This window comes from Taudactylus pleione, unplaced genomic scaffold (genome assembly GCF_031769625.1).
Source record: "Taudactylus pleione unplaced genomic scaffold, aTauple2 ptg000977l, whole genome shotgun sequence".
NCBI classification, from domain to species: domain Eukaryota; kingdom Metazoa; phylum Chordata; class Amphibia; order Anura; family Myobatrachidae; genus Taudactylus; species Taudactylus pleione.
The window spans coordinates 5,021,706-5,045,269 of NW_028285378.1; the positions used below are offsets into that span (position 1 = coordinate 5,021,706).

The 23,564-nt window shown below is 45.1% G+C and overlaps 1 protein-coding gene across 3 annotated transcripts in view; it reads left to right on the forward strand.

Annotated features, from left to right (window-relative positions):
* Positions 1-23,564, forward strand: part of KALRN (kalirin RhoGEF kinase) — a 1,228,991-nt gene that overhangs the window by 408,967 nt on the left and 796,460 nt on the right. For all 3 annotated transcript variants that reach the window (XM_088460751.1, XM_088460749.1, XM_088460750.1), the window contains exons 7-9: positions 803-994; positions 15,734-15,865; positions 16,352-16,582. In XM_088460751.1, coding sequence (XP_088316877.1) covers positions 803-994; positions 15,734-15,865; positions 16,352-16,582 — 555 coding nt within the window. The remainder of the gene's footprint in view (positions 1-802; positions 995-15,733; positions 15,866-16,351; positions 16,583-23,564) is intronic.

A 23,564-nucleotide genomic window follows, 5' to 3' on the forward strand; every position in this document is an offset into this window, starting at 1 on the left:
CACCACTGCTCTACTTGGATTTACAAATACACAGCTACAAGTGGATTGCTCATTCAGCCCTACCACCTGTGAACTTTCACTAATGGGACTGTTTCCATCTACCATATTAACCATTTGGTAAATTGCTGTTTACTTAATTAAATCACTGTCTTGAAAACAAGTCCTAATTACCAGATATGACAACTTAATTCAGGAGTCCTCCTAGCAGTTGATTTATATTACCGGATTGAAGATCCCTTTATGCTTTTTTGAATATATTTTATTGTTTTTACTATTATAATAAATGTGTTGATTTAGTGTTTATACATCCGTTTCTCATATTTATTAAGTAACAGTAATCTATTCTTAAAAGCGCTGGTTTCTATAAAATTTTTGGTTCTCGCGACTTAACCTGGGTGTTTAGTCACGAAAGCCGCCATTCTCAGACTAAAGTGTCGTCCGTTAGGCTTTTAGTGCCACGCTAAGCCGGAAAACAGCCTTGCGGCCGGCACTTTAGTTGGATTTCTGCTTGCACTCTCGGGAGGGTGCGAGAAGAAATCCTTTAGTCGACCTAACAGCTTGCTGAATCGAATTGCGACGGGAAGTTCTTCCCGACGCTATCAAACAGCATGCTTAATTGAAATGCCCCCATAGTTTGTACCATATAATGTTTCATTGTGTTAATGTTGTTAGTATATATTGTGATATTAATGGAGTAGCATCTGTGTCAGTAATGTCCTGGGACAATATCTAGAGAATAGATAAGACCATCATTTTATAGATAGTTGTTGAGAAACTTTTGATGTTTCTCTTGTCATTTCAGAATGCGTACGTCAATATCAATCGCATCATGTCGGTGGCTTCCCGTCTGATCGAAGCTGGTCATTATGCATCACAACAGATCAAACAGATCTCCACCCAACTGGATCAGGAGTGGAAGGGCTTTGCAGCAGCGCTGGACGAGAGGAGCACAATATTGGCTATGTCAGCTGTGTTTCATCAGAAAGCTGAGCAGGTGAGGTCACTTCCATCATAGCAGGTGTGCAGCCGTCAAAGGTCAGGTTTAGTGTGGCCTATTGCTTGGGATTCCCCTTGTTGATGTGGAAATGTACTTTTCTTGTAATTGAGGCTAGTCTCTTCTATTTGTGATCATGTAGCAAAGACATTCTAGTGATGAAGCGAGGCTTCTACTGAATGCTGCATTTGGTTGAATAGGAGTTCTGTCTGACTAAGCAGGTTACACATTAATTTTTCTGTCATATGGAGACAAGTAGCAGTTGGCTCAGTGCTCAAGAGTGCTAGCCTTATTGTGATACATATTTGAACCCATATGTCGGTTTCATATTAAATTAAAAATTCTGGTTTAAACCAGGCATGGAATATAAAAGTGTAAGCTTGGGAGGCAAGAATTATGAGCAGTGCCATGTCGGTATTATCCTAAGATACAGAAAGTATAACACTATGACTGGTCCCACCATTAATTAATAGGGGACTATTAAAGCAATAGACATTCAACCCAAAAAAGCAGTGTTCCTGAACATGCTGGGCCGACAAATCCACCATGTCTACCTATACATCACACACTATTATTATATGGGACCTTTACACTTATTTTGTGTTTAAACTAATACACTTCTCTCTACCTCCATAGGTTCTCAAAAATTTGTTTTCCAGGTCTTCTCACAGAATCACAAGTGAAATAATTAGCTCCACCTGTGGATCCTTTAAATTGTGTCAGCCATTAATGAATACACCTGTGCACCTGCTGGGTGACCTGGAAAACTTGAACTGTGTGGGGTCCTAAGGACTGAGTTAGAGAACCACTTCTCTACTTCATTCAAGCATACCTCTCAACATGACCCAATCCAGGAGGGACAATACTCTGTTCCTGTCCTTCCCTCTTAACTTATGATTGCCGTCACCTGTGTTGCACTAGTTAATTGATAAGATCCGTGATTAAAGTTCCAAATATAAAGTGGTAGTATATAAGTGAGCGTATTTGAGAACAGCTCTCTCTCCCAGCTGTGTTTATCCGTCCTGGCTTGGTCGCTTGCGCACTAGAGTGCAGCTGTAGGAGTGATTCTTTGGCTAGCAGCCAGGCAGCTCCAAGATGTGAAATAATGACAAGACAGTACATGGTAACATAGTACAATACAATAAGTAATAAAATATACAATTAACAAATAACGCAACAACTCTTGACATAGCTACTGATGCAGTGGGGCAATCGGAATAATCGTTACAAGCTGAAACCTGTACCCATATACCTAAAGGGCAACTAACAGACTCACTACAAGAGTATACAAAGGAAATACAATAATGAAGTGGTGTCCCAGGCAGAGAGTCCAAGGAGGAGAGAAACGAGTGTAGCTGGTGAGCAAGAGTAGTAGATAATGGAACAGAAACTAATAGTCAGGGGACACAAACCGATGACAAAGTGAAACTGAGGGCAGGTAACAAGAGGTGGGGGATATGGAGAATGAAAGCGGGTGAGGTCAACTTTGTGGCAACATGATTAAACAGTGGCCTGGTGTGCTTTTATGAACAGGTCAGTTTTTAACACTCGTTTGAAGCTATGTAGGCTAGTGGATAGTCTGAGAAAACAAAGGAGAAGATTCCAGGATTGTGGGGCAGTAAGCGAGAAATCTTGGATTCACGAGTGAGAGGTAGTAACCAGAGGGTAGGATAGGCGATGGTCTTTGCCAGACCAGAGTGGGACAGACAGAGTTTGAACAATTAATTGTGGGCAGGAAGAAAAAAGATCAGTCACTTCAAAATCCTCTAAGTCTGGTGTAGAAATGGCTAATATGGAACTCGTGTTAAGGCGCACATCCACTAGTAGATGAGGTAACGACAGTACGATTACGACATCGTATTCGTACCGTCATTCCCCAACCCCTGCAGTGCCTACACTGAACGATTAGTCGATCCATGTAGGCACCCTCCATCCCTGAACATGGCAAATCTGTCGTTATCGGCAGATTGACCGGCATGTTCAGCAGATGATTGACATTGGAAACGGCCAGCGGGAGCGCGCATCGCTGGTTATTTCCGACATAATGCACGATTAAGGAGCGATTGCACTATTACAATGCTGTTGCTAATAGATAGCACAAACAGCTTCTGCTGATTAAAATGATACGCAGCATTCCTATGTTCTAAGAGCCAGTGCTGGTGTATCTGCATGCAAAACGCTACGTTACAGTGTCAGCGGCTGTAGCACTGTAACGTAGTGTTTAGCATACAGATACACCCACAGACGTACACAGAACATAGGCATGTTGCATATCATTGTAATCAGCAAAAGCTGCTTGTTCTATTTGCATCACTGTGTGAATGAGACACATTTGAAGGTATAAAGTTGCACAAAAAGATGCTTGGCGCTACCAAGTCACACAGAGCTCCCGCATTAAGTGTGGCATGACTAGTAGTGTATGGAAGATGAGTGTGTGTGGACACATCTGTACAGTACTAGCTGAAGTTCCCGGCTTTGCCTGGGTTTAAATCAAGATATTAAGTTTTATTGTGTGATGTCGTCCATTTTCATCCAATGGAAGGCCCAGAACAGGCTCCCTGGGTCAAAGTTGTTCCCGCCACCCTGCGCCGTGATGTCCGACTGGGACCCCAACCACTCCATTAGGCATCCCAGACCAATTGCCACCCCTCTGTGAAGTTTTCATCCAAATTCATCCAGTGGAAGGCCCAGAACAGGCTCCCTGGGTCAAAGTTCTTCCCGCCACCCTGCACCGTGATGCCTGACCGCGACCCCAACCACTCCATTAGGCATCCCATACCAATTGCCACCCCTTTGTGAAGTTTTCATCCAAATCCATCCAGTGGAAGGCCCAGAACAGGCTCTCCGGGTCAAAGTTCTGCCCCGCGTACACAAATGGGAGGTCTGACCGGAATCTAACCCCCTAAAACCTGGCCAGGATGCAACTGGACTACCTAGTGTTGATTTCATCCCAATCGATGCTGGGGTGTCCGAATGCATAACTGGACAAACAAACAAACCAATTAATTTTATATATATGATCTATCGTATTGCCCCTATGCAGCCCATATTACAGTTGCCCGAACAGCACAAATGTTGCCCTGTTGGATTGGGCAACTCAGATTAAATGCCGAATGGTCAGTTTTGTCAGAGGATGAGGAACTCGACAAGTAAAAGAGGGGAGGAGGATCTAGAAAATAGGTATAGAAAAGTTATTCAGATAGAATAAAGTACACTGTATTATAACCCCCAAGATTCTGTTTTTGGCCCAATTCTAACTACATGTCTTTCCTCAGTGAGCTTATCGATTCCCTTGGACTTCGCTTCCACCTCTATGACAGTGTTACCCAAATTTGCTTCTCTTCTCTGGTCCTTTCTTCCTCTTATCCTCTCATGTGTTACCTCCTGTCTGTACACCTTCTCGACTTGGATGGCACGCTTCCTGAAACTCAATATCTCAAAAACTGAGCTCATCGTCTTTTCCCCAGCCAAGGCTTCCTCTACTACCACACTCTCCTTCTTTGTTGACAACATCTCATTCTCCTTTATTCCCCAAGTCTGATGTCTACATGTCATCCTTTACTCTGCCCTTTCTTTCTACCCCCACATACAGTCCCTTTCATAGTCCTGTCATTTCGACCTGTACAACTATGGCTTTCCTAAGTCCCCACCTTCTATTCTTAATTCTGCTGTTTGCCTAAGTTTCCTTTCTTGACCCTCTACCTCTGCTGCCCTTCACTAGCAGTCACTATACCACTCAGAATTACATTCAAAACATCTCTCTTCTCACCCAGAAAACTCTCAACTTCACAGCTCCTTTTTAAGCTGGGTACATATTAAAAAGGCATGTGCACCCAGCGATGCGACACACGACCCCCTGCTGACGGGCCGCCATATCGGGCGGTCCGTACACACTGGGTGATCTGGTGCCCGACCTCCCGATATGCCAGCCCTCGCCGCATAGTGCTGCATGGGGTCGTCATCCACATCGCCTGATTGGACTGCATGTACAAAAGATAAGATGATGCGACTGACGACCACACAGGAGCGCGGACTGCATGATGTAGTGCATACACACTGCACAATTTGAACGATTGTCATTCTGATGCGTTGGAATCGGCCAAATCCTTAATAATGTTGTGTAGTGTGTGGGGGCCTTTAGATCTACAGCCACTTGTCTTCACCTACTCTGTCCCGCTATCTTCGCTCTGCTAATTACAGCTGCCACATCCCTTTCATGATCAGCACTTTCCACTCTCACATTCAGGATTTCTCCCAGGCCACTCCTAAACTCTGGAATGGACTCCCTCGCTTCATTAGGTTTTCATCAGCCTTCAAATGTGCCCTTGAAACTCACTTTTTCATTCTAGCCTACCACCCCTCCTCCTAACTCTGCAGTCTCTGCCCTCCTCTTCTCCCCATCATGTCCACCCTGATCCCCTGTAGATTGTGTGTGTGTGTGTGTGTGTGTGTGTATATATATATATATATATATTATACATATTGTGATAGAAGCACTGGTAAAGTGGTCAATGGCAGGTACATTTGTCCTAGGTTTTTGGCCTATATGTTCTAAAAAAAAACCAGGAGAAGTCTGTTTTGTAAGCAGACCAGAGTATCGGCTTTTGGGAAAGCCAGTTTGGGTCCTGGGGGTGTGGATGCGAGGAGAGGTATGGCTCCATCCACAGGCCACTCCAGGTTTTGGGCCTTTCAGCCTGGTAGCAGGCTCATTAGAGCTTACAGCTGGAACTGGCTGATATAAGCTGTGTTCAGTTGTAGCTGAGTGTCTCACACCTGGGGAAGTAGGCATGCAGGCTAGCATGTCCAGAGACACTGTTATGACAACCCTGTAAGTACTGTGCACGTGCTGTTGTTGACGGTGTGGGCAGTAGGCCCTACCGTCGTGGTAGTGAGGGTACCTACTGTTTATTTATTGCCCATACAGGCTAGGATTTTGGTTTATGATTTGTTATATTCATTTGGCACAATAAAGAGTGGCGCTGACCAGTTTGTACGAGAACCCCAGACTTGTGCCCTGTTTCTATGGCTGCTGTGTGTGTAAAGAGGGAGTCCATCTACCCTAGGAGAGGGACCCCTATCCTGACTGTGTCACATTATACATACAGTCATGGCCAAAAGTTTTGAGAATGACACAAGTTTTGGTTTTCACAAAGTTTGCTGATTCAGTGTTTTTAGACCTGTTTGTCAGATGTTACTATGGTATACTGAAGTAAAATTACAAGATCTTTTTATTTTTTATTTTCAAAAATGAAGTGACAAAAAAAAATTGAAGCAGGGTTTTTTAACGCGCAAGGAGGCTAGATGTATGTGGACCCATCTGTGAATATCCAAAAAGTGGCTACATACTTTTCACTGATTGTGAACCTATCCTAAAACACTGCAGACACTCATCTTGAGTACTGTGGGAAAATAATAAATATAATTAAACTTCTGACAAGATCATGTGTTGCATGTTCAACATCGCCAACATCCATGCTAAGCCACTAGTATTTAGATCCATGATTACAGTACCTAATACTAGTTAAGCCTAGCACTGTTTGGCTTCCAAGATTGTCCGGAATTGGGAGTATGTTTTGACTGTAATCTGTACATGACACTTCTGTTGGTGCAGAGATGAGGCTGTTTGGCTGCATGAACACTCAACACCGCCTATGTGTGAGCTGACCCAATAGTAACAGACACGACAACAACCGATCCTGAACGCTAAACCAGAAAGGGATATTAGAACGTTTTCTAGGAAACTTTTTTTAAAGGGATCATAAAAAACATGAAAGAGATATAGGACCTGATTCAGACCCGCTCACTAGGATGCGTTCGCTCGTAGCAGGCCGATTGTCGCTTTCTGCGCATGCGTATGCATCGCAGTGTGCTTGCGCGAACCAGTTCGAGAGATCGGGAAGCGATTGCTCATGCATAGACTGTCCAGCAGAGTGAGTGACAGGAGAAGCTGTTTGTGGGTGGTGACAGGGGCAGGCCACTAGAAACAGGAGAGTGGAGATGCGAACACAGGCGTGCCTGAGCGTCTCAACGCCATTTCAGAGGCGTGCATAATTAACAGGCAGCTTCATTCAGCTTCATTGTACACGTCACCTGGTTGTATTTCACACTGAAGTGATCGCAGTGCTTGAGGTAGGGTATAGTCAACCTCAAGCGCTGCGTTCACCTCCGATGGTCCACGATGTACCGATGGTTGCATACACTTCCTGGAGATGACGCGCGCAAGAGGGCGTCTTAAGACAGGCTGTTGGGCGTCTACATACACAAAGTGATCGCACACCAAGACATAGTGGGCATGCTTATGCCTTGCCGTGTGATCGCCTGCCGTGCCGTCACTTGGCCGAATTTGCATACGCTGGGTGCGAGCCAATTCATCTAGCAAGCGGGTCTGAATGAGCTCCATAGTCTCATTCAGTCCAAAGAAGCAAAGGTGCTAAAACTGTGGATCTATTGATTCTCCAGTTGGAGCAGATATCTCTCACGGTCACTTTCTTTTCTACACGCGGGTTACGTGATCAATCACTTTGTAGGACAGAGTTGCTAGAGAGTGGTGGTTTTCTTTGAATGCCGTGCCACCGCTTGATCAATCTATTTCCCAGAGAGGGCTTGTCTGATAGCTATGCTGTGTTGGGCCATCCTTTTTCTAAACAAACGTGTCATTTTGCCAGTATATACTAGACTGCAAGGACATCTGATCATATATCTGATGTATATTTACTCATGCAGGTAAGAACATGTTTGATAGGGATATGTTTCCCGGAATGTGGATGTTCTTCTTCTTCTCATTCTTGGTTTTAGAGATATGAAAATCTTGTCAAGTTTTTTTTCATTATCTTGAGTTTAGCAGTTAAAAAATCCTTACGATGGTACCCTCTGTTTATGAATTTCGGAATCATTTTCTCAATCTCTAATTCCGCAATGACATTGTCTGTTGGGATAATCCTAATCCTTAAGAACTGGGAATAGGAGAGCCCTCTTTTAAAGATATAGGATCATGGCTCCGGGCATGTAATAATGTGTTGCAGTCTGTTTGCTTGTGGTAAATTTTATATGTTCATGCATTTGATTTACTTTGGTCATTGCTGAAGTGAATTCATCCTTGGACCCTGTCCATAGTACAAGTCTGTTGTCTATGTACCTGGTGAAAAATTGTACATGTTGGTATTGTCAAAAAATAATGTTTCTTTTTCATGGTCCATACGGATCCACAGGGATACCATGGGGCTAATGTGGTTTGAGTGATTCTGGCACCAAACAGTTAAGCTTTCAGCTCCCAGGATGCCCCATGTCCTCCTCCACATATACCCTGCCCCTGGTCACAGGCATTCAGTTTTTTGTTTGGTGCGGCAGAATTCAGACGCACCTTTATACAGGGGGACTGCTTAGGCAGTCCCAAGCTTTAATTTTATGTTTTATTTTTATTTCTATGTTTTAGAGTTAGCAGCGCTGAGCGCCTTAATAGATGCCTGCACTGCGACTCCATCTACCTCCACTGGGCCGCAACACCAGTAACAGGTCTGGTGATTTCGAGGGGTTACGGCAGAGCTTGCTAGCGGCAACGCTGCGGCCCGGACTTAAGCCGGGCGCACAAAGATGTCAGATAAGGCGATTCCTCGTATATGGGGAATCGCGCTCGGTATTCCTTGCTTCCGGCACTGGAGACGCACCGGAAGACACTGCAGTGAGGGCCCGTGGCCGTCCGCTCCCTCACTAGACCAACAGGGCCTTATCGTCTGACGCCGGGGATTGGCAGCAGACACCTCTGCTGTCATGTGGCTTGCAAATCCGGCCGGTTGATGCAGCTTAGGGAAGGTAGGCTCTCCCCTGGCAGCTCCTACCCCGACCAAAGTCGTAGATCCAGCAAAATTTTTCCCACGTCTGGGACGCTCCTCCAACCTTCCTCGTGCATATGAGACACTCACAGTCCACTACCGGTGCTCTGCTGAAGCTGTTTGGTCTCAGGAGGTTTTGGGTCAGTCTCCCTGGGACTGGTATATAGTGCTCTATATCCTACCAAGTTTGTGTAGTTGATTCAGGTCCATTGCAACTAATTTACAAATGCATTGTATGTGACTTTTTGCTAGCTGCTGTGTTAATACTGCCTTTTATTTCTGACTCCCTTATAACTATAACTGTTTTTTCTCCTCATCCCTCTTTTACAGGTGGGTGGAGTTTTTTCTCTGTACTTCACATTCACTAGTTATTTGTAAAGGCTGTTACATTACATTGTATTGTTACCTTTATAATTGATATAGAGAAGGTAAAAGGATACAGGTGGTTGAGGCCCCTGAGCTGGTTTCATGTAAATCCTGTTTGGCAGGCTTGTCCCCTAAGTACTTTATACAAGATGGTTTGTGTGCTGTCTGTTATAAAAGAACCACCTCACCAGTCCAGTCTACTAGCCCCTGTACAGGAGCGATCTTGAGTGTCCTTCTTGTCTCAGGTGATGACGCAGCTAGTGGATCGTTTGGCTACTCCCTCGTTTAATGGGATACCCACAGCAGTTTTAGCATGCTGTGTTTGTCCCCCCCTATACATCCTTCATGGATGGATGTCTATGCCTACTCAAGTCAGAGTATGGCTCAGTCGGCTGTGGCGAATAGACCGGAAGCCACTAAGGCGCCTGAGCGGATGTTATCTTTTATCAGCCTGCTCAGCATGTAGATTCAGATGCGTCATTGGAGGAATCAGATGATGCGCTGGGTTCCGACCATCCTTTTACAGTGGATGTCCCTTCTTTTGTGAGGGCAGTCAAATCAATCCTAAATATATAGGATGATGAGCCAGCTCCTAGACAGAAGGCTCCAGTGTTTAAACACCAGAAGGTGGTAAAGCTGAGTTTCCTAAATCTGAGCAGCTCACTGAACTTATGGAAGAAGCATGGAGTAACCTGGATAAACTGTTCCATGTTGCGAAAAGATTAGCATCTTTGTATCCTTTCCCAGCTTCTGAATGTACAGCTAGAGAAGTGACAGTACTAGTTTCCCCAAGTGTTGTCTAATCCACTCTGTGGTCTTCACCCCTTCTATTGGGATTTGGGTTTCGCCGCACCGAGTGAGCAGGTCATGGCCCTCTGGTTAGGTACCTGGGAGTGACAAGGGGATAAGGGAATGACACATACAATGAGTGGAGTGATGCACTGGTATGCTCTAAGAAAGTGTTGCAGGATTCAGAGGCAGGATACACCTGGAAGTGACACAGGAGAATCAGACACAAACTAGTGGGGAATGACGAGGAATAATGGATTAGAAAGATTAGATACTGGATGCTTTGGGTAACTCTGAAGATCTGGACGTAGGATAGTGTAAAGGAAGTTCAGTAATCCATACACAGAGGGACACTGGCGCAGGGTAGTGTAGAGGCACTCTGTAGATTCAGTCGAGGAATGGAGATAACTTAAGCCGGTAACTCAGATGCAGGTTAGCGCATAGGCACTCATTGCACAAAGTCACTGAATACAAGTAACTCTGCAGAGAACTCAGTTGTGGGTTAGTGAACTTGATACACTGTAGATCCAGTCGTGGGAAAAAACGGAAGGTACTTCGTGAAACCAGACACTGGGAAAGCTATTGAAAATAGTGCTTGGGAATGGTACAGGAGGAGACACCGGAATCTGGTAAATGAGCCAGAGCTGGGTAAACACAAGAGGATTAACTGAGGCAAAACTTGAAGTTAAACAAAAGTAAGTCACTAGGAATCCAGACGCGGATACGCTCGGAATGGCACAGATGATGGAGGCGTGAGCTGGCTCCAATAATACTAGAGAACCAGACGCAGACTAGCTGTGGGATACACTATGAAAGTAACCTAGTAACATAGAGCCTGGAACAAATACTGGCATCTTAGTCACTGGGAAAGCAAAGTTGAACAGCAACTTCCTGTTCCTGGAGTCGGACTAAAAATATACTTAGGTAGTTGGTCATTGGATCAGATGAGTGACCGCAAGACTACCATTGGGAGAGACTAGTCAAGTGATATGGACCAACATGGCTGCGCCCATGCCCGCCACCACGGGAACCAGGACGCATGCACAGAAGCCTTAGCAGACCCCTGGTAGAATACTCGGCAACCACTCACCTCCACTCCCAGTGAGTGAACACCTAAGCCCAAGGACGCTGGCGCGGCATTGAGTAGTGGCCTGGGATGCCAGGCCACATTCTGACTACAAGATTGCGGCCTGATCATTGTTACTATGCAAATTGCTACGCAATCGAAAAGTATCCATTCTATCAGTGATGCAGGTCCTGAGGTCAATGGTATCCACCTTCGACATGGTGGAATATGCTCAGTTCCACTCCAGGCTTCTGCAACAATTGATTCTCTCCCGGAGGAATGGACAGTATCATATAATAAGGTCCCAAAGGATCCTTCTCACTCCGGAGGCTTGTCTCTCTCTCGTGGTGGCTACAAAAGGATCATTGGACAAAGGTCACTCATTCTGGATTCCAAATTGGGTGCTTCTCACCACGAACGTCACTCTTTGCGGATGGGGGGGCAGTGACAGGTCATCACACCTTTCAGGGAAGATGGACAAATCAGCGAAGTCATCTGCCCATAAACATTCTGGAGCTTTGAGCAGTATACAAAGCACTTTTCATGGCACAGGACCTGCTCCAGGGCAGGCCGGTCCAGATCCAGTCCAACAACGTAACCACATTAGCCTATCTCAATAATCAGGGAGGCATGCAAAGTCATGCAGCTATGAGGGAAGTGACAAACATTCTGATTTGGGCAGAACGTCATCTTCTGGCTATCTCGGCAATATTCACCCCGGGAGTCTTCAACTGGGAAGCGGACTTCCTAAGTCGTCAAGACATACATACCAGAGAGTGGGCTCTCTACCAGGGGATTTTAAACTTCTGGTGAACAAATGGGGCCTACCAGACGTAGACCTCATGGCCTCACGTCACAACCACAAGGTACAGGTCCAGGACCAGAGACCCATCTGTAGCCTTCGTGGATGCGCTGGCAGTGAGATGGGACTTCAGGCGTGTGTATCTTTTTCCTCCGATTTCCCTCCTCCCAAGGGTCCTCAGGAAGATAACCAGGAAGGAGGAACAGTAATACTAGTAGCTCCGGCAGGGCCCAGGTGTCATTGGTTCACCGACATATGGAATATATCCATAGACAGTCCATTTCCATTTTCTCTATGGCCGGATCTGTTAGCGCAGGGTCCCTGCCTGCATCCAGACTTACCTCATCTGTCTTTGATGGCATGGCTTCCATCTTAAGAGCCAAAGGTTTCTCCAGCTCTGTGATTCAAGCGATGCTTAGGGCACGAAAGCCTTCCTCTGCCCGCTGCTATTACAAAGTTTGGCATTCTTTTGGTCAATGGTGTTCCCACAGAAAGTATGACCCTAAAGTTCTTATCGCTTTCCTGGTACTTGCTTCTCTCCAGGCTGGGTTAGACCTTGGCCTCCGCCTGGCCACCTTGAGAGTACAGACTTCTGCGCTATCAGTTTGGTTCCAGAAAAGGATTGTTTCTTTGCAGGATAGCAGAATTTTTTTTCAGGGTGTTCTCCGAGTTCAGCCACTTTTTGACCCACCGGTAGCACCGTGGGATTTGTCTTTGGTTCTCAAGTGGCTACAAGCTCCCCCATTTGAACCTCTGGACTCAGTAGATTTGAAGTGGTTGACAGCGAAGACACTTTTTTTTCCCTTGCTATCCCCTCTGCACGCAGTCTCTGATTTGGCAGTGCTCTCTTGTTGCTCCTCATTTTTGATTTTTCACCAGGATAGAGCCGTTTTCCGTACAAGGGCGGGTTACCTTCCTAAGGTAGTGTCCCATTTTCATGTGAATGTAGTGATTGTGGTTGCAGCTTTTCAATCTTCAGACCTTTATGTAAGTGAAGCATTCCTGGATGTAGTTTGTGCTCTTCGTATCTATGTGGAGCGTACAAACTCTGGGCCTGATTCAGACCCGGTCGCAAGCGCTGAGCGCTCGCAACCGGGTCGATGGTGGCTCACAGTGCATGTGCACGACGGAGCCGGCTCCGTCGTGTGCATGCGCGAGACCCGGTTAGCGACGGGCAATCCGTCGCGCTGGGTCTCGCAAAAAAAAGGGGGCGAGCTGTCGACGTCCCCTTTGGTGGGCGGGCCGGGGGGATGGCTGCCTAAACAGAGGTGTTCCCATGAGAACGCCTGTCATTTGGGGGCGGCCCCACTGACATCACAAGTGAAAGGAACTGCTCATGATCCAAAACATACCACCTCATCAGTGAGTGGTGGTGGTAGTGTCATGGCGTGGGCATGTATGGCTGCCAATGGAACTGGTTCCCTTGTATTTATTGATGATGTGACTGCTGACAAAAGGAGCAGAATGAATTCTGAAGTGTTTCGGGCAATATTATATGCTCATATTCAGTCAAATGCTTCAGAACTCATTTGGCGGCGCTTCACAGTGCAGATGGACAATGACCCAAAGCATACTGCAAAAGTAACCAAAGAGTTTTTTAAGGCTAAAAAGTGGAATGTTATTCAATGGCCAAGTCAATCCCCTGACCTGAATCCGATTGAGCATGCATTTCACTTGATGACGACAAAACTGAAGGGAAAATGCCCCAAGAGCAAGCAGGAACTGAAGACATTTGCAGTAGAGGCCTGGCAGAGCATCACCAGGGATGAAACCCAGCGTCTGGTGATGTCTATGCGTTCCAGACTTCAGGCTGTAATTGCCTGCAAAGGATTTGCAACATAATATTAAAAAGTGAAAGTTAGATTTAGGATTGTTTAGCTTGTCCCATTACTTTTGGCCCCTTAAAAAGTGGGAGGCACATATAGAAACCGTTGTAATTCCTACACCGTTCACCTGATTTGGATGTAATTAATTAAATCAAATTAAATCTGGAAGTCTGCAGTTAAAGCACATCTTGTTTGTTTCATTTCAAAGCCATTGTGGTGGTGAATAGAGGCCAAAATATGAAAATTCTGACATTGTCCCAATATTTATGCACCTGACTGTATCTCCGGCTGCATAGAGCTCTCCGGTAGTAGGGTCTATGGCAGTGATTCCCAACCTCGGTCCTCAAGGCACACTAACAATCCTGGTTTTAGTGATATCCATGGTTGAGCACAGATGGTCAAATCAAAATAACTGTGGTACTGTACTAATTAAGGCCCTCATTCAGAGCCGCTCGTTAGCGGCAGTACGCTCGTTCCGAGCGATGTTTGCACATCTGCGCATGCGTACGGTTTTTAGTACGCATGCGCGAACCAGTCAGTGCGGCCGAAAATCGTTGGTACGCAATATAGCGAGGGCCTGCTATTTTGAGTGACAGAATGAGGCGTATGTGGGTGGTAACAGGGGAAGGTGCTTGAAAATGGGGAGTGGAGATCCGAACGCAGGCGTGCTTAAAGGTCAAAACGGGCGTTTTATGGGTGTGCATATTTAAAACAGCAGCGTCATTGACCACGTCACTGGGTTATTTTATAGCCAGAACTGCTCGCAAATTTGTGGTAGCAAACACCAACCACAAGAATAGCGAGCAGTTCATACGCTGGTCGATGTACTCGATTAATCTAATAAATAGCGGACATGACGTAGGATGCGAGCGGCCAGGGGGCGTTTTTAACAAATAAACGAGCGTATGTTTTGCTCGCTCGTTCAGACTTAGAGGTGTGAACAGACTGCAATGTGCGTACGGATCATTTGAATAGCCACCCCTTGTTTTTAAACGAGCGACCACAAATAGCGAACGGCTCTGAATCAGGCCCTAAGTCATCTGTGCTCAAGTATGGTTATCCTTAAAACCTGGACTGTTAGTGTGCCTTGAGGACCGTGGTAATGAACCCCTGGTCTATGGTGTGACCACGAGGGGAGGGTTTTGTTGTACTTCATACCTCCCAACATGACCCTCTCCAGGAGGGACACAATGCTCTGGTCCTGGACTTCCCTGGTAAGTTATGATTGGTGGAGGCTCCAGGGGTGGGCCTGCAGTACAGTCCAATATTCAAATAGGGGAGTCACACCAACTGCCAGTGAGTCCCAGCCAGTGATGTTTGGCAGCGTGTGAAATGACAGTCGGTGTGACTCCCCTATTTCAATTTTGAACTGTGCTGCAGCCCCATCTCTTACCAGGGAAGTCCAGGACCAGAGCATTGTGTCCCTCCTGGAGAGGGTCATGTTGGGAGGTATGGTAATTTCTGGCACCATTATTTTATGTGAAATGTGGTCCGTTATTACTGGAGGGTGGAGCAGGGGAGTTGTGCAGAGCAGTGAGGGGGCGTCCATTTTACTGTATTCATTCAACTGTGACCATTTTGTGGACTAGTATAGTGTGTATAACAGATAGAGCTGTGCTCCTCACTCCTGTAATTTTTTGGGGGGGACAGTTATCTGGCTCCTACACTTTCATCCTGGCTCCTAGATTTTAGAAAAATTTGTCAAGCCCTGCTGTATTGAGTACCGCTTCTTATTGTATACATTATTTTAACCTGATCTCCCCTAAATATCCCCAGCAGTTTGTTCTTTCATTATACCGTACATTCGTCAGACATCCTACCTAACTACTTTCTTTTATTATTTTTTATTATTATGTACCATGTGTTTGTTTGTTTGTTTGTATGCTTTGTTATAATCTCCTAATATTTTTTTTAATCTAAAATTAATTAATCTTTAATAATTTTTATTTTCTTAATGCAATCTTTTATACGATGTGGCACATTAGATGTTACAATTTGTATTAACACAGTGTATATGTAAAGTATATATTATATATAATGATATGTCGAATGTTGTTGCAGTTCTTGTCGGGTATGGATACTTGGTGTAAACTCTGCAATGATGGGGGTCTTCCCTCTGAGATGCAGGGGCTGGAAATGGCAATACACCATCATCAAACGCTGTATGAGGAGGTGACGCAGGCATACACTGAGGTATGGATGACTATCTAATATGTGCTAAAACCTGGTATGCATGGCCCAGACTTCTATCATTACTAATCAGCATATCTTTCATATTGCTTCTGTTAGTGTCTAGGTGCTTTCTGCTGTGATGCTTTGTAGGACTGAAAGCTTATCTTTGTACATGAGAGGATTATTGTGGTCAGAATAAATATTATTATTAATGAACTGTGGTATAAGGAAGTAAATTTAAGGTTTTGATGTAGATGTGAGAAGAAGAATAAGATAAAATAGAATGTTTTCACTGATTTAATGCCATGGATGAGTAGTCACACATAATATTAGGGCCTCGGCATCAGAGCCCCCTGCACATAGAGAATTTATGATGTGTAATGATCCCTATATTTTGTTACCTACTGCCTGGCACAATCTCAGCAAATGGTCATCTTGTTTTATGATTACACTTGTTAAAGTGAATTTTTCAGCCTAAATGCTGAGTTCTGCAGTGTTCGTCTGCAGGTCAGCCAAGATGGCAAGGCGTTACTGGATGTTTTGCAGCGCCCGCTCAGCCCGGGAAACTCAGATTCACTCACAGCCACCGCCAATTATTCTAAAGCCGTTCATCAGGTTCTGGATGTGGTGCATGAGGTTTTACATCATCAGCGCCGATTGGAAAGTATATGGCAGCACCGCAAGGTCCGTCTGCACCAGCGACTGCAACTCTGCGTCTTTCAGCAAGATGTGCAACAGGTGAGATATCGCTGATTGTTATGTTCTGAGGCTGGGGTGTAGGGTTCTCTCATTTCTTCTGGACTGTTCTTCAGTCATTTTGTTTCATAAAATTTTCCTGAGAATTCTCTTCATCACATTTTCTTCATCCAGTATACAAACTAAAATAAGATCCCACGGTTGCCTAATTTTATTTTCCAAGTAATACTTTTACGTTTTTGATTCCTTGTTCCTTCTAAACTTTAGAAATATAATTTTTCATGTGTAAATGTTTTGGGCTGTTCTTTTGGGATATAATGCAGCTGCAAAGCATTTTCTGGCTGTTATGAAAATCTCATTTGTTTTTTGTGTTTTCCTCTATGAATTAAGTTTAAGCAAGCAAGATTTTCCTATCTACATGGATATCCCTCAATTCATTAGCCATCGAGATTCCGACCGAACATTGTGGCTAATTGATTCGCCCTCTATGTGTACAGAAGTAATCACTGTTTTTAATAGGGACTAGAATAAATGGACACTTTGGGCTCCAGTTACAAATGAGTTAGTAGGATAGTGATAAATATCTGTTTCCCCCTACACTGTATTTTTCATTATACAGTCAATCAGTCATTATTTAACCATCTTCATGTTCCGTGCGAGCGCTAAAGAAAAAAGTCATGTCAGCGCTATTTTCATATGTATCTAGCGCTGATGATCTTTTTTTTTTTTTTTTTAAAGTTGAGTCTGGCATATGTGCACTGAAGTGTATATATTGCACATGTGCAGTGTCAGTCCTTGGATGCCAAGGAGCTTGTCACAGCCAACCTTCTCACATCAGGCTGATCACATGGTACACAGTAGCCTCAAGGAACTCTGCATAAATCTCCGGATGCTGGAGCTTACTGCAGGGACCTCAGCGCCTCTGAGCGCTGTTTAACAGACGCCAGCGCCTGGGATTATCATTTTACATAAACGAACGGTAAGATATCGTTACCGTTCATTCTTAAATACAGGTTGCTATCTGTTTTCATGATAAAACGCTAACAAATAGGGCTGTTATACACCAACCCTAAACATGCATTAATAAATAGGACGAAGTGTTGTTTATCATATGTAACGAGTTTTAAGAGCTGAAACTGATTTTTAAAGGAGCCTTTTGTGTTTTGCATGTGAATGAAATGTTACAGATTAGATTTTAACATTAAACTACAAGCAGAATGTGACACTGATGTTGATGAATTGTGTATTGTGCAGTAAAATGCCTCTTGCTGAGTCTGTAAGCTGCCGGGAAATATTGATCCCCATGGCCAGCATAGATTGATATATCTAGGTTAAAGAGATGGCGTATGTGGATCTGTCAGTTGTCTAGTGATATAAGATGTGTGGCTATTAAATAATGAGACTATACTTGTAAAAAATAAACCATACTGTGTGAGTTAAAAGGGAGTGAGGGAGCATTGACCTTGGACTATCCCAAAACGGTTTTGCAAGTTTCACTGCTCTCACACAGATAGTTTGCTGTCACAGCGTTCAAAGAAGTTTTTCATGTGCGTCGTAAATTATGTACGCTTAGTTCAAAATTGTGTGTATTATTTTTTTGTTTGTTTGGGAAAGCATAATCCTTGTGTACGAGCTTATTCCTTGTGTAAGTGGGTATTTACTACCTGCAGTTACCACTAGTCAGGGTTGACTGAAACTCTTTGTGACTTGATGACCTTGCTCAACCAGGCGATCAGATTTTTGACACTGATAGAATAGAGGGTGGTTACTTGTCCCTGAGTGAGCTTACTGCACTAGCCCTAGGGATTTCCTCTAACTGTCTGTTACTGACTCCTTCCATTAGGTAGTGGGCGGGTAATTCACTGCCACCACCAGGCTCCTACACAGGCACCAGGAACCCCTTATTCCACACAGGCTCCTACCAAAGTCACCTGAAACCGCCTATTTCTTGTATGCGTGGACATTCTATTGCAACACCTCCTGGGTAGTATTGCTAATTCCTACTGGTCACTCACTGTGAACTAGTCTGCCTTGAGTAGCTGGCTCAGGGTTTCAGCTTGGAGACACTAGGTGCAGTCCATAACAGCTAGAGAACGGAGCAGTGTTTGGCTCTACTTTGGTAGTCACAAGATACAAGCAGATGCAAGCGTCTTAAGGCAAGTAGTTTATTGCTCAAAGTGTCTTTAAAAAGACATTCCCCTTCCTAAAGGTGCTTGGGACATTCAGACAGCATACAGATGTCAGAGAAGTACAACCCTTTCTGCATGGTCAGATGATAAACACTCGACAGAGCTACATCAGCTCTTTATATAATAAGATGTCAGAATGAAGCAGTCTGTTATCCTGTCCATGGATCTTGAAGACTAGTGCACAAATCAGAAAACTGTATCCCAACATATAAATACAACTCACATTTCACAGGAACTGGTCAATTGCATTCTTTCTTTGATAAATCTATGACCCAAACCATTTTGCCGTAAACACAATTTGATTTAGCACATAAATGTCTCTTTACCTAACACCCCCCCCAAGGGAGTGCATTGACAAACAAACGTTTAAGCTGGGTACACACTGATAGATACAGATGTGTCCTCATACATCTAGCCTCTTTGCGCGTTAAACAGCCCTTCAAATTGCGACGTGCCGTGGTGTGACTCGGTAGCGCTGAGCGTCATTATGTGTGACTATTTACCTTCAAATGCATCTTATTCACACAGCGATGCGAATAGCATCACTGTGTGAATAAGCAATCAGCTTCTGCTGATTAAAATGATATGCAACATGCCTATGTTCTTTGTGCATCTGCGGATGTATCTGCATGCGAAACGCTACGTTACAGTGTTACAGCTGCTGACACTGTAACGTAGCATTTCGTATGCAGATACACTGGCAGATGCCCAGAGAACATAGGCATGTCACATATAATTTTATCAGCAGAAGCTGCTTGTGCTAGCTATTTGCATCACTGTGTGAATAAGACTCATTTGAAGGTAAAAAGTCACATGAAAGAAGCTGCCGAGTCACACGGGGCTCCCGCTTTATGTGTGGCGCGACTTGTAGAGCATGGGGGATAGATGTATGTGGAGACATCTGTATATCGCCCGCTGAACGGGTGATATATCTATAGTGCATCGCCCGGTGTGTATAACGGATGTGTCTGTGAACGATGTCGTTCAGACATATTCGATCTGCTGTGCAGCACAGCAGATGGCCGATATATCTGAAACATATATCGGTCATCTGCTGGTGTGTTCGGCGACCCGCCTATCGCCCATACACATGCTGTGGGACCAGGGGGTGATTGACAGCTCTTCTGTGGGTGGGCTAATTAAATGCCCGCCCATTTGAGCTATCAAGTCCGGCACTCGTGCAGATGAATTGGTAAGTGTGTATACACTTACCAATGGTCAGATACGTCGGCCCAGTGGCCGACCAATCGACCTAGTGACCTAGGCCCTCATTCAGACCCGCTCGCAAGCGGGACGATGGTGAGGGCCTGCGCACGTGCAGCGCTTGCAGTGCACGTGCGCAAGCCCCGGAGCGATTGACAAATTCACTCACTCCGGGGCTCGCTACAAACGGGGCGGCGGTCATTGTTGATCGACAGCTCGCCCCGTTTTGTAGGTGGGGTGGGGGGTGGCTGGACAAACGGAGGTGTTCCTGAAGGAACGCGTGCCGTTTGTAGGCGGCTCGACTGACATCACCAGTGATGTCAGTAGGGAGCTTCCTGCTCTGTTAGAGCAGGAAGCTACCTGGAGCTTGCGGTAGATGAGGGTCTTGTCGCAAGCTCCGATGCTCGCGATGGTCTTGACCATCGCGACCATCACCTGGACACTCGCTAAAGCTGTGGGTGGTAACATGGTGGCTGCAAACGTCTCTCATGGTGGCTGCAAACGTCTCATCTAGACAAGGGTCGCCTCTTCTGGATCTCAGAGCGGGAGCTCCTCACTACGGATGCAAGCCTTCGCAGATGGGGCGTGGGGACAGGTCACCTTACCTTTCAGGGATGATGTACAACTCAGGAAAGTCACCTGCCTATAAACATCCTGGAGCTTCGAGCTGTGTACAGAGTGCTCACTGTGGAATGACACCTTCTCCAGGGTAGACAGGCTGGTTCAAATCCAGTCTGACAATTCAACCACAGTTGCCTAGCTCAACCATCAGAGAGGCATGCGAAATCCGGGAGCCTTGTGGGAAGTAGCACACATCCTAGTCTGGGCCGAACGTTCTCTCCCGGCAATCTCTGCAGTTTTCATCCCCGGAGTCCTCAACTGGAAGGCGGACTTCCTAAGCCATCAGGATGTATACGCAGGAGAATGGTCTCTTCATCCGGATGTCTTTCAACTCCTGGTGGACAATGGGGCCTACCAGACACAGGCCTTATGGCCTCTCATCACAACCACAAGGTCCCCAGGTATGGGTCTGGGACCAGAGACCCCTCAGCAGCTTTCAAGGATGCTCTGGCAGTGCGATACGACTGCAATCTCACATTCCGATTTCCTTCCTCTCAAAGGTTCTCCGGAAATTCAAGCAGGAAGGTGGCACAGTGATACTGATAGCTCCATCCTGGCCCAGGCGCCACTGGTTCACCAATCTATGGTGTCTCTCCATAGACACTGTTTCCACTTCCTCTACGGCCAGACCTGTTAGCACAGGGTCCTTGTCTGCGCTCAGACCTACTTTGTCTGTCTTCTTTGACAGCATGGGTCTTGAGTTATCCCTTTTAAGAGCCAATGGTTTCTCTAGCTCTTTGGTCAGTACGATGCTTGGGGCGAGGAAGCCTTCCTCAGCTTGCATCTGTCACAGAACTTCGTAGTCTTATTTTTAAGGGTGCTCACCCAGATGTTATGACGCGGTGGTTTTAGGGGTTTATGGGTGCTTGCTTTTTTATTTTTTATCTATGACTTCAGTACCCGGATGTTTACTTTGGAAAAGTAGTATCTCAGGTTTTTCATTTGAATGAAGAATGTGTGGTTCCAGTTTGTCAGATCTTCATGTACGGTTTGCCGTGGTGCTTCTGCTAGACAATTGTGCAGGGTGGCCATTTGGGCTTCCGTCCACACCTTCCTTGCCTCTCAGGATGCTTCCTTTGGGCACAGGATTCTCCTTTCTGCTCAGGAGCGTCCCCACCCTTAGGGAAACTGCTTTAGGATGTCCCCATGGTGTTCACTGTGGACCCCCTATGGACCCTGAAGAATAAATTAAGTTATTCTTCGAAGTCCATAGGGTCCACAGGGCGCCCACCCTGGCACATCTGGCTTCATTGGGTATTTATTTTCTCGGTCACTGGTTCCCTCATCCTCTGTGAGTGTTTTTAGAGTGGATTGATCATCCTTCTTTTCTCTCCTACTCCTGCCTTGGGCTTGCTTACAAAACTGGCTGCCTGTGGCTGGGGTATATATGGAGGAGGACCGGTGCATCCTGGGAGCTAAAGCTTTAACTTTTTGGTGCACAGCTCACTCCAACCAACTATACCCCATGGTGATCCCTGTGCACCCTATGGACTTCGAAGAAATAGGGCAAAATTTACTATGCGGCGGTTTGGCGGCGGTTTCTATTCTATTCCAAGCCACGGGGGTTTGGTGGCGGTTTCTATTCTATTCTAAACCCCGGGTGTTTGGTTTTGTAGCAGTTTCTAATTGACAGCCCTGTTCTATTCTATTCTAAAATGTGTTTTGACTGTGGTTTGGCGGCGGTTTTGCTATCTGCAGATTTACTAAGGACAAAACCGCTGCAAAACTGCCATCAAAACACATTTTAAAATAGAATAGAGCGGTGCTGTCATTTAGAATCTGCTGCAAAACCAAACCCCCGGGGTTTAGAATAGATTAGAGACTGCCACAAAACCCACGTGGCTTAGAATAGAATAGAAACCGCCACCAAATCGCCGGGGTTTAGAATTAACGATACTGGATCAGAACCTCTATACACTCCTTCCTATACCTTCTAATATCCTGCCTATACCTTCTAAGGATGACGCTAATTTGCGTACGCAGTCATACAGTAAATAAAGACTTTTAGGACCTGGAATCTGTGGTTCCAAAGCACAAGTATTATACAAGTAAAAGTACAGTCAGTTACACGCTATTGATCCAGACACAATTTGGCGCAAAGGAATTATACAGACCCAAGTACAGTATACATACGCAGCGCTTCCGGACCAGATGCGTGCGCATTTAGCTACTAAACAGCGTTTTCATATAGGATCTTATGCATTCGCTAATATGCGACTAGTTAACAGCGCAATTGTGCGTATTACTGTGTATATGAGAAATGATGAGATGCAATTGCATGGTGCTAATAGTAATATCGCCATATGTACTTAATTGTGAGTTTATCTAAAATGGCGCTTGGGCAGCCATTCGCAAAATGGCGTCTTGCGATTTCATTTCCAAGATGGCGTCTTGCGGCCAGTCGCAAGATGGTGTCGCCGCGATTCAATTTTAAACTGATCTTGTCTCAGCCAATTATCCAGCTTCGACAGAACAGAATAGAAACCGCTGTCAAACCGCCGCTTAGTAAATTTTGCCTATAGAGTTAACAAGGGTAAGTTATACTATAACTCTTAATTTCTCAAGAAAACACATAGGATCCACCAAAAATCGCGGACCTATGTATTTTCACTGCCGCGATCAGGAAAAAAATGGCTTCTTATCACGGATTTGGTTTCGCCTGTCCGAGGCAGGCGAAACAAAATCCCTGATGAATGCCAGCATCAGGGCAAATTGGATAGCCCTGGGCGAGGTAATTAGCTGGAATAATTTACCACGGCTAATTGGATACCGGCCTAAATATTTTGTTAGGGCCAAGATAATACCATGTCACTTCCTACAGTATGTTACAAAACAAGGTGATTCCCAAAAATGGCAACTCCTTAGAAATAAAATACTTAATGAATAATATTAGTGAACAGTTCATATATTTATACGTGTTTGTACAATTGTGTAACCCAGGTTAGGGGTTAAAGAAACATATTGCATTTATAAAAAAAATAAAAATAAATATATATATATATATATATATA